Source organism: Alligator mississippiensis, chromosome 2 (assembly GCF_030867095.1).
Source record: "Alligator mississippiensis isolate rAllMis1 chromosome 2, rAllMis1, whole genome shotgun sequence".
In the NCBI taxonomy this organism is placed as follows: Eukaryota; Metazoa; Chordata; order Crocodylia; family Alligatoridae; genus Alligator; species Alligator mississippiensis.
Window position 1 is genome coordinate 95,746,544 of NC_081825.1, and position 12,164 is coordinate 95,758,707.

Sequence of the window (12,164 nt, forward strand, 5' to 3'; positions counted from 1 at the left end):
TTTCTCTCTCTCATTTAGTCTATAAAAGTGCATCTCTATCTTGCCTTCTCACCATGATAGACACACTAGCATCTTTCCAGGAGGAAAAGTGTGAACAAGCTAAACTGATTTGGAAGGTGGTTTCACTGACAACTTGACCAATCACTTTCCACACAGCAGTATGTTAGGGCACAACCAGTATAACCTGTGTACCTTTTGTTGACAGCATCCAGCTGGACCTGTAGAGAAGCCTTGTGTTGTTCTACCACATCCTTGAGTGGTACAGTGGGGTGCTCTGCATGTTCTCCTTCTGTACATTCCCGGCACATGGCTGTTTCACAAGACTGGCAGTAAAATTCCATCACCTGCAACAAGAGTGAGCAATTCTAAATTTAACATTGCAGCTGCAGCCTCACTTCGAGTACCTCTTAAGCTCCAAGCCTGATGTTCTAAATATGTTATCCAAACCCTGAGATTGTAGCTTGATGTAAAATGTATAAAGTATAAAGGTTTATGAAAAGGGCTGCTTTAAAATTTAAGATATGTTCCTTACAAGTTAATATATTCATTACTTTTTTTTAAACATCCAATTGCTTCCAATGAATTTAGTTCACAGAAGCAGGATCAGATCAACAGCTAGGAAACTGAATGCCAGATACAGCACAGACTGCAGTGGTTAGCCTTAACATTACCCTGACATTAGCCTGTAAAAGATGCCAGCATCTCAATTATATTATGAAATGAACTGGCTCTGAAACCAGGTCATTTATCTCTGCACAGACTCATTCCTTGACCTCCCTCATCAGTCATGTCAAAGAAAAGGTTAGCTTAGTCTGTCTTTCATAATGTGACCATCTGTGTAACACTGGCCTGAATTCACCAAACAAGACTTTCAGCCAATGACCAGGGTCGTAGCTGAACCAATAACCTACATGGGAGAAACCCCATATTCCATTACCAATCCTTTGAACCATTAGATCCCCATAAAGGAGATGATTTGAGAGTACTGATCTACACTTTAAAAAGAAGTTCCAATCTGTGTTCACATCCAGGAACATATTTACACTCTTCTTAGCAGCACAGAGTTTGTCTGTTCCACTGTAGCAGTGGGTTTGACCACAGAAAAAACTGAGCACCTATTACCCACCCAATGCTCACTAATTGCAACACCTAGGAATCACATTTTAAAACTGGAGGCAAAGGTGAACTTTACATTTGGGAAGTTCTTACAATGTATCTTCAGAAGCATCTTACCAAACCTCTACTTTCCAGATGGAAGAGACCTCCCCCATCCTATTGAACAGATACTCTAAAGCACTTAGCACTGATCTAACTCTGCTTCCATTAAAGTCAATGGGAAGTAAAGTTACAGACTGGCATTCTCACGTGCATACTGGCCTCTGGCTTCTTTTCTATTCCATCCAGGAAGTGCACAGACCAACTGCAGACACTTCCTCAGCCCAACAAACGGTATTTGCACCCAAAAGCTTGCAAAGGATTTTTCCAACTATTTTAGCTGGTCAGTAAAAAATATCAGGTTTACCCAAAGAATCTTGTTATAAATTTGAATATATTCACATTTGCAAAGAGTGCTGATATTAACAAAACAAAATGAAAAACAAATCAAACATCAAAGATTACTTGACAACCTTCACAGTCTTCATTGGATGATCATAGACTTTCTGTTGACTCACTGTCACAATGTCAGCCTTCTGTATCTGAAGACATTTTTAAAAGTTCTGTAGTGATTTAAATACCTTTGGTCTTCAGATACAATGATTAAGTATGTTTTGCATTGCTGTATTTTAAAACACCATAATACACTTGCATATTTGCAACAACATGTATTTGAGGCATAAACTTGAAATACTAGACTAATTCAATTCATATTTTCCAGTTTTTCCATTGGTTTCTGCTGGTTTATAGAAGTTTACCCCAGTTAGTTTTCTTCCTCCTCATTGTAACACCTAGGAATCACATAAATAAGTATAGGCAGAGGGGCTGAATTCTAAAGAAAATGTATATGCCTAAATATAAGCTCTCCACTTTGTCTCAGACAAATGTAAAACATTTTAGCGGAATAAGCTTTTACTTTGATATGACTCAATATAGAGATTTTCATGCTAAATGAAAGAAAAAAAGTTAACTGTTAATATACATTAGGCTTAGAGTCAGTCCTCTCTAGATAAGCTGATTTTCTCAGATTCTCTAGCATCTCTTAATATGCTAAGACTTTTAATATTTTGTTCCTTTGTGTTTCTAAATATTGACATAAATCTATTGATTTATTTTGTAACTGAATGGGGTGCCAAGACAGCATTTTTGTGGAAGCAAAAGTGAACTTTACATTTGGGAGTTCTTACAATGTATCTTCAGAAACATCTGACCAAATCTCTACTTTCCAGATGGAAGAGACCTCCCCAGTCCTATTGAACAGATATTCTAAAGCACTTAGCACTGATCTAACTCTGCTTCCATTAAAGTCAATTGACATTTTATCATTGGCTATAATGAGATCAGAGTTAAACCAATACTAATCACTTTTGAAAATCCCATCCACTAACTCTGCCATAAACCATCCAACTATATGGCAGCAGAATGATCTGCTTTGAGGTCTAAGCCTATGCATACTTTAATTGTCACAATTTGCTATCTGTAGGATCAGAGATACATGCCCATTAGAAATAGATCACTTATATTAAGACTCCACTTAGCCTAAACTCAGTCTTTGGCCCTAGAAAAGTCTCTCAGTGATTAGAAAGTAAGGAAATTTTTCATCCATTGGTCATATCCACATTTAAATGAAGGCAGGAATATATACTACAGAAAACCAAACTGTAGTAGTAATTTTCACATAATTACTTTAATCTTAAAAAACATTTACCCTATATGCCGCAGAACTGAAACTTTACTGTATCATGGATTGTTTTAAATTGCTTAATGAATTAAAAACCTCATACACAAGCAAGTGAAAGACCAAAATCCTTTGCATAGGGTTTTAGTTCAACCAAATACACTACAGCAGGAGTGTCAAAATCATTTGGACCACGGGGACTGGTCAGACTCACAAACGAGCCCAACATGCTGGATCTAGCCCACACTTGCAGCGTGTATGCCAACTCCAGCTATAAGTGCAGCATGCTGCATGTGCCCATCCTGACATGGTATATAGCACATAGGGCTTGTGGTACATGTGTGGCACCTGGCCAGACTGGCCCTGCACACTGGATCCAGCACATGGGGGCAGTATGTGGGCCAGTCTGGACCAGCCCCAGATCCGGTGTGCAGGTCTGATCCAGTACAAGTGCCACATGCAGCATGTACCTCAGAACGGTCCTGCACTGCATGTAGGGTTACCATATTTCCAGATGACAGAAGGGAGGGGAACGGGGGTGGGGGACAGTGAGGAGGAGAGGGGGGAAGGGTATATGATGGGGGAGGCAGTGATATACCCATGCCCTGCCTCTGCCCCTCACTCCCAAGCCCCTGCCCACCCCCAGCACTGCCAGTTCCCTGCACTCCTGACCTGTAGCCCTCTGTCCCCCCTCAGCCCTGCTGGTGTCCCTCACTCCCAACCCACAGATCCCTGCCCCCCCAGCCCTGCTGATGCACACGCTGCACTCCAAACCTGCAGCCCCCTACCCCCCAAGCCCTGTTAGTGCCCCTCACTCCCAACCCACAGCTCCTTGCCCCCTCAGCGCTGCTGTCCATGCAGTACACATGTGTGCGCACATGTGCCCATGCACACACACAATCTGTCTCTCTTATCTAGGAGTTTGCCAGGGCCTGCACACAGACCATGTGACCACCCACAGCCAATCACCTTGCCCGCTGCTCCCAGCCCCAAGCAGCCAGCCTAGGAAATCAGAGGCAAAGCAAAAACTTGGACATTAGCCTGCATTTCAAAAACCCACCCAGACACTAGGGCAGGGGACCAAAAAAGAGGACATGTCTGGAAAAACCCAGATGTATGGTAACCCTAACTATGTGCAGCCTATGCAAGCTGGGCTCTACATACTGCATGCAGGGCTAATTCAAGTGCATGCTGCATCATAGCAAGCATCACCACAGGCATGATCTGGCTCACGAGCCATACTTTGACAACCCAGCACTACAGTATCAAAGGCATAATATGGTCTCTTCCTGTATTAAAAATGAACCAGTGTCCTGAATGCTCCCCCAACACCAAAAACTCTCACCTGTTAGTAACCATCCATTTTGTTAGTTCTAGCCCTTCCTAAAAGTGTTAACTCTGACATACAGGATTATTCACCTAGCCTCATGGTGCTAAGCATAGTACAGGACACAAAAATTAAAACACATAAATAAGCAACAACCTTGGAAGCAAAGGAGTGTTATTTTATCACTCACTTCTTGTAAGCAATAAATGGATGCTTTAGAGGGCTGAACAGCTAGTATGTTTACAAAATATTCTTACATTCCAGACAGTGACCTGCACCTATCAAATTGCCAAATCACTTCTTTTTTGGTCTTTTGGATAAAAGCCATTATAGTATCAATTCAACATTGATATTTTTCTCTATCATAACCTAAAGACATTCTATATGCTACACTTGCAATAGGGTGAATAAGATGATCTACTACAGGAATGGCCAACTCATTGCACATGCCACATGCCTCCGTGTGGCACATGACAATAGAGGAGGTAGCAGAAAGCAGGGCAGCAGATTGGTCAGGGAGCAGAAAGCAGAGCAACAGATCTGGCAGAGAAAATAAATCGGAATGGCACTCGGGGAGGGTGTGAGGCTTACCTCATGGCACAGTTGCCAAAAAGGCTGACCCCTACTAATCCAGCAAGTCTTCTTTTTCTAGCCTAATTTATCCTAGGCCAAGATTTTCAAACCTGTATTAAGGCTTACAGTCAGATCTCTTTACTTAATAGGTGCTGCAGATGTTTAGCACATTTGAAAATAAAGCAACTCTTATTTCAGTGCCTAGATATGACATGGGATTCCAATTTAGAGGTTTTATAGTGTATATCACCAATGAACTTAATTTTAAACATAAATGCTGGGTAACTGTGAGTAAGCACCTATTCATAGTTCAAACACAGGAAATAGCTTGACATTAAAACTCTAAGCTTTACTTACCATAAGGGACACAAAAAAACCCAAATATTGTATCAAAGAACATGTTTGAATGAGAGAAATAAGAGAATACATGCAAGTTAGCAAAATGTGGGCTACTAGATTAAGAATCAAACTGGAAGAGAGATCATAGAATTTATGAGGACTAAAGTAGGTTAAGCTAAAAGCAGGCATTCAGGACAGTGAAAAAATGATGACCTTCTCCACAAATCAGTCTCTATCTGATTTTAGTCAAAGGGATTTTTATGATCTTAATCCAACATCAGTAGAGGGATTAAATTTACTTCAATAAAAAAATAATAATTTCTATCTAAAAATAAAAATCTGACAAGTTATGATAATGCCTCATATGTTTTTTTTTTTCCACTTGGTAACTTAAATATGTTGGTAGAACTTGGAACATAATATCCAAAATTGTAAGAGAAATATAAAGAACAGTAGGAAGAGAGGAATCAGTGCAGAACATCTCTCCATTCCTAAAAGCATGCACAAAGTACATCACCAAGTTTACCCAGTGCTCTCCTCCCAAAAATCTTATCTTTTTCTCAAGTTTCACATTTATCACTCCACATGTTCTTCTTCTAGTCAAATTCACTTTCAGTGCTCTATAACATGAGATGCCAGGGATTCACTCCAATCAACTAACTGGTCTAAACAGTCAGCATAGCAGTCCTTACTAGTGTTGATAGCTGTTTAGCGGTTAGATTTATCAGTGGAAAAAAAAGAAATGAGACCTCTGTGAAGAAGTAGCAGCTTCTGTTTGTGGCAGTGGAGCACTTGAGACTCCAACTCGCATCTCATTTTATAGACAAAATGAATTACCCCCTCCCAAAGATATACAACAGTTCAGTGCATAAGTCCCCATTAATGAACATTACAGATTTCACAAGCTATACCCTGTTATCCCTTACTAACCCCCCTTCTTCTAAGCCAGCTAAGCAAAAGCCTAACAATGAAACAGAATAAAAAAACAGCCATTACATTGGATCCTTTGTAGCCATGGCATGGTAAAGACATGGCTTTTCTGGATGCCTTTTTCATATAGAGAGAAGGAAGCGCCAGGCAGACCCATCCTGGTGTACCTCTCTGTGGCAGTTGATGCTATTTGCCACAAAATATTTCTGGAGCATCTTCTAGAAGATGCAAAGGTACAAATCCTCTAACACAGGTCAGATCTTTCCCTTCAGGCTGAACCCAGAGAAGGTTGTTATAGCAACTGCCAAAGACCTCACTCAGAGTCCCACAAGGCTTAATCGACTTCCCTATATTCTTCAACATCTTATAAGGCTGTCTTGGAAGAATGCATGGGCTGAAGTGCTGGCAGCATGCGGATAACCCCACTTCAAATCTCCCTTATGTTCTGTGTAACCAGCCAACAATCTGTAGTTTACTCAGTGACTAGTTAAAATCCTTGCTTTAATGAAGAGCAGTTGGCTAAAGCTAAAACACAGGCAAGGCAGAGATCATGCCAGTAAGAAGAAAGAAGTATTTTGAAATATGTACTTCCTCTACAATATCCCTAACTCCTAGGGAACATCAAACACTTATGCTGATCAGTCAGTATAGAAAATGTTTGACTTCACCACTATAGCCCTGGCCTGGAATATGCTTGGTTTCTCTGCAGGGATGGCACATGTGCATTCTGGGCAAGAGTAAAAGCTAAGAGAAACCATGGCATGCTCCATGGGGGTGAAATCTCCATAGATTTTGACTGCTAAATAAAGTCTCTGCTAAGAATGTACAAATTGCAATTTTTCAAAGGCATATAATAACTGAACTGGAGAAGGTTTTCATGGGGAAGGTTTTCATGGGGATATCCCTGAAGTGAACTGATAATGTGCAAGCTTTTTATTGGCAGCCAGACTTTTTTTTACTGGCACATAATTTGACCGATATATGTTTTACATAATGTAAATGTAACTCATCTGCCAGGCCCCAGTTAGAAGTCTGGGTTCAAATTTGGGGGTTTAATATTAATCACAGTAAAAAAAGCTTTGTTGTTAGTAAAATGTCTGCAGTAAAAAGAATTCTCTTGGGTTGGCAACCCTGCTTTGACTGCAGCAATGATTTTACACAGTGCTGCCCCCACCCCTACTCACCCCCACACTCCTGACTGTACCCTGCACCATGCTACCCCCCCAGCCCATCCCCCAGTGGTTCTGCTCCTCCCATCCCAGCACAGAACCCCAAAGAAGCCTACCTACAACCTTAGCCTGACGAAGGGTTTTTGAACCCGAAAGCTTGCTTAATAACTATTCTCCAACCATTTGGGTTGGTCTAATAAAAGATATCAAATTCACCCAAGAAACCTTGTCTGCCTATATCCTTAGACGAACACGTCTACAACCTAAAACCCTACCTACAACCCAGTAGTATTACAGACAGCCTGGGACACAGCAGCAGCACATGGATGAGAGAATGCTGTCTGCGGGGTGCTATTCTCCTTCTCAGACACCAGGTGGCGCTGCTATGCTCTGTCTATCAGAGCTTCAAATCAAGCTGTGGCTGCTTAGTGTTTCTATGGATAGCTAAAGTTTTTTACTAACTTTGCTGACAATCATTTTTAGCCTGATTTTTTTTTTTACTGACAGTAAATTTGATGACAGTTAGCAACCCTGTGCTTTATCCAAAGCATGAGGATGCTAGAGTTGATCAAAGAAAAGGCTTCCAGAAAATCTTGACATGGGTAAAACACTGCGTTTCCCCTTTTTCTCCTAGAAACAGCTAAACCACTTTAGCTGAAATAAATAACCAACAGCAGTTGCTTCCACCTAAATAGAAATTTTCAATCCAAATAGGCAAAGTCTTTCACAGTAATAAGCAATTTACAATGGGTAATGCCAGGCAATCTTAATAAGAGAAGGTGTCACCAGCTTTCTCTTACATAATAGTTACTCACCACTCCCAAAACTAAAGCACAACTAGTTATCTTGTTAGCTTTCCCTCAGTAAATTCTTCAAGCACAGATATAGTTTCTTACTTTCAAACAAAAAAGAAATGAAAAATATTATCCTATCAACTTCTTCTATTGATTAGGCAGAGTGTAAAACAAAAGTTCTCACTAGTGTTTTCATTTTTCAACCTAATGACAAAAAAATTTCTTTGTACAGAGTTAGTTACCCTTCAAAAATATCAACTTCAATAAAACTAAAACTTCTAAAAACCAAACCACCATATACCTGCTCTTACTTCTCCCAGGGTTTCAATTTTACCTTGCCCACTACCCGAGATCCCAACCCCTTCTACCACTTCATTTATCTCCTGCACCTTACTACTGCTCTAAACCCTTCTCCCCTAATCCTCCTACTCCTGTGCCCCTTAATCCCTCCCAGAAGGTATTGATATGTTGAACTGCTTTTCTCTTAAAAAACAGTTTGAATACATTCTGAGTGGTGTGCTATACTCAGGTTATGTTCCCTTCCCTCCACCCCCAAAAAATCTCTTTGACAGAGGATTGTAGCCATGGGTCTTCCTTATCTTTCCACCCTCTCCATATTTCCACTAAGGGTCAAATTTGAACAGACACCACCTGAATTTAAATCAGATTCCATGGTTATTGCACACCCCCTTCCCATCTAGGCCAAATGAACACTGGCATAGTAGGAAGCCTTTTAGTCACTAATTCTAGCCTGCATAGTATAATTTCTCTGGTTTGCATCTGTCCAGAGAACCAAACTCCTATTTGAAATATCATTTTTAATTTTGCTTCTCAGAAGGGGTAGTGGGTGCTAAACACCAGCTAAGTTAAATGTCAGATAACTGGCACTATTTGGGGTATAATAGGCCCGGCTTGATCCTGAATTGAGTGAAAAAGCTAGAATCTGCCAATTGTAAGTGTCACGGCGGGGTCCTACAGGAGGGCCATGATCTCCTTAAGGCCCCCTCTCTGTGCCTAGCCGGACCAAAGGCACCCTCAGATTCTCGCCCGTCACGTCTTTGATCTTAAGTTAAAGTTGGGAGGCTGCCTCACGTCTCTTTAGGCACGGTCAGTTGGGACCTCTGTCCCCATGTTCTCCCGGACCCACCAGGGTCTGCCTGTATGATGGGTGCTTCCCAGGCACCCTAGCCTTATGGGCTACGCGTGGCTACTACCAACCCCTAATACCACGCCCCAAGCCTCACAGATGTACTGGACGTTGGTCTGTCAAAATCAACTCGCCCGCTCTCCCGGGCCTTCTCTGTTGTACTGCCCCCTCCTGAGCTCTCCGAGCCCACTTGGGGCCTTCCCTGTGATGTCACCCCTCTCTGGGGCCTTCCCTACTACATCGCCCCCTTTCCTGGGGGCCTTCCCTGCAATGTCGCCCCCCTTCTCTAGGGACTTCTCCAAAATAACCTAGCCCGCTCCGGGACTTGCTCCCGAGTCTCCGGTCCTCTAGGCCCACCGCACTGCTACCCTCTCTCACGCGGGCTTACCGCACTGCTATCCCCTTTTGCCGGGGACCACTGCAGCACCTTGCCCTGCTCCTGGGGTACTGTACTGCTAACCCCTTTCGTTGGGGCCCACCACAGCACGTTACCCCTGTCTGAGGTCTACGGCTGTGCTAGCCTTCAACCGGGCTTGCCACGCCCATCTCAGGCTTCTCAATAAGGTGCTCCCCCTCTTTGGGGCTTGCCGTGCCCACGCTGGGGCTTCTCAATAGTCTCCCCTTTCTCTGGGACTCTACACGCCCGCACCGGGCTCCCCAATAATAATGCTGTCCCCTCTCTGGGACTCGTTGTGCCCAACTTGGGCTTCTCTAAGTTGCCCCCTTCCTGGGGCTCGTTGCACCCACTTTGGGCTTCTCGAAGTCGCCCCCTTTTTGGGGCTCTCTGCGCCCACACTGGGGTCTCTCAATAACGCCCTGTCTCTAGGGCTCTTCAATGCCCGCACTGGGCTTCCTAGTAGTGCCCTCTCCTGGGGCTCGCCGTGCCCGCTCTGGGCTTCTTAAAAGGTTGCCCCCTTCCTGGGACTTGCCACGCCCCCACGTGGGCTTCTCAAATGCCCCCTCTGGGGCTGGGGTCTATACAACCCATATGTTGCACCCTCCTGGGCACTGGGGTTCCCCCTCTGGAATACAGCGCCCTCACTGGCACTAGGGCCCCACCCCCTGTGGGTCCCTATGAGGCCTCCTCCAACCCCTATAGCCTCACCCAAACCACCGGTTTAATAAACAACAACGCCAAAGCAAAACACAAGCCCCTAGGCTGTAACACAAATTGAAGCCACCTGGCTATAGCTTAACACCACGGCTCAAGCCTCCCGAGCTGCCATAAGCTGTACTTGCGAGTCTCACTGCTTCTCACATCCCTACTCAGGAGCTCCTGCCCCTCCGGCTGCTAGCAGGAAAAACTGCCAACCTGGCTTCAGCACTGGGCTTTATAAGGGCCAGGCCCTGCCTCCTACAGGCAGCTGACTCATTAGTTGCCCCGGCAACCCACAGCTGTACTCCCTAATCACCGCTGGGGCTCCTTATGCACTGCCAGAGCTTTTCCTCTCACTGTCTTCCCCTCTCTAGGAGCGGGGCAGCGAGGTGCGCCGTGACAATAAGAAATAGCTGTTTTTGGTGTGCTGTAATTTAGCAGTCCTTTGGTCAAATTCCTCCAGACTTGAAAGCCAAAACAACCTGCACCACACTAAATTTTAAAGAAATCCAAGAAATCGAATGTGCAGTACAGAGGTCTTCAAAGAGTTGTCTTTTAAACAAATAGCTCTGGTATAGTCAGGTTTGAGAACACCTTTTTACACCTTTGCTGCAATACTCAGACTGTCACTCAGTTTGGGCAATTCACCTGTCTATACCACCTTGGTTTAGATGCAGTGAATGCTGCAGTAAGGTACACTGTGCCCACTCTGCATGAACCAGCTCTAGACCTGGACACAGGCATGGGTGAACCAGGCGGGGCCTGGACAGAAAGGGGGCCCGAAAATGAAAAAAAAAAAAAAAATTACAATTGCAAAAAAAAAAAAAAAGGTGAATATGGCACATATATGTATACCTAATCCTGCTTTTTGATTTCTACAAATTCGGTTTATATGTATAAATGGTAATTTTTTCCCGTTGTCTGATTATTATTATCGTTATCTCTGGCGAAGGGGGGGCCCCCAACACTAAAAATTCACCTGGGTCTGCCAGGAGTCTAGGTATGGCACTGACCAGCTCTCAAAACAAAAGTATCTTAGCCACTGCAGTGCTACATTACACCCTCTCTCTCTGGGAAAAACCTATTGGCACATGCTCAGCACTGCACAAAAGCAGCTACAGTACTTCTGTACTGTGTGCAGAGCACATGTGGCATGCTTAACTGTGCCAGAGACCTCCACAGAGGTGAGGTGAGGTGGACATGCCTTAAAAGTGCAAAACAAAACTACAAATGAATACTTTGGTCAATCAATAACTAGTATCACTGAAGCATAAAATAGGTCTGTTCAAACCAATCTAAATCTAGCAGATCAGTAATGACAGGGTAAAAAATTGTTGCTCTATACTACCAGCATCAGATGAAGCACTTATTTCTATTATGACAATATCTAAACTGAGTCACGAATAAAATGGCCTGCAAAAAGTGACCTTGAAATTCTGGCACAAATTTCTTGGCTTATAACAAACAAAGCATTCACTTTACAGCACAGCAAGGATACGTTTTGCCAACTGGGCTGCTTTATATACATGCATGATCAGGGCTGAGAGAGAAGAGTTGCAATGTTCATGTTCCAAATCATAGATAACTTCCAAATATTTAAGTGACTGAGTGCATGAGAGAACTGCAGCTATTTTGGAATAATTTAGGCATACTGTATCTTGACTCCATTATTGGGACACTTACTAATTAATACTGTGTATTTATGTTCTTTAATTGGGGACTGTACACAATTAAAAAACGCATGAAAAAACAGAATGGTTTAGGATAAGCCTTTTATTTCTTTTGCAGATACCCGAAGTTGACACATGGGAATTTAGAACCCAGGGCCCAGTTTAAGAGTGTCAGAATTAAAAATCTGCTTCTGGATAGGTAAGGGCACAAGAACTGCCTCCTGAGTGGGTGAACTCAGCAAAACCAGGAAGTACAGCTAGAATGGTAACTATGTTGCAGTGTGCT

At 43.1% G+C, this 12,164-nt stretch overlaps 1 protein-coding gene across 9 annotated transcripts in view; it reads right to left on the reverse strand.

Moving 5' to 3' along the window:
- Window positions 1-12,164, reverse strand: part of TRIM2 (tripartite motif containing 2) — a 157,000-nt gene that overhangs the window by 43,547 nt on the left and 101,289 nt on the right. For 8 of the 9 annotated variants that reach the window (XM_059721954.1, XM_019481478.2, XM_019481479.2 and 5 more), the window contains one exon: window positions 193-344. In XM_059721954.1, coding sequence (XP_059577937.1) covers window positions 193-344 — 152 coding nt within the window. Of the gene's footprint in view, window positions 1-192; window positions 345-10,293; window positions 10,380-12,164 lie in introns of those variants that run through there. The other variant, XM_059721955.1, reaches the window with a different exon arrangement.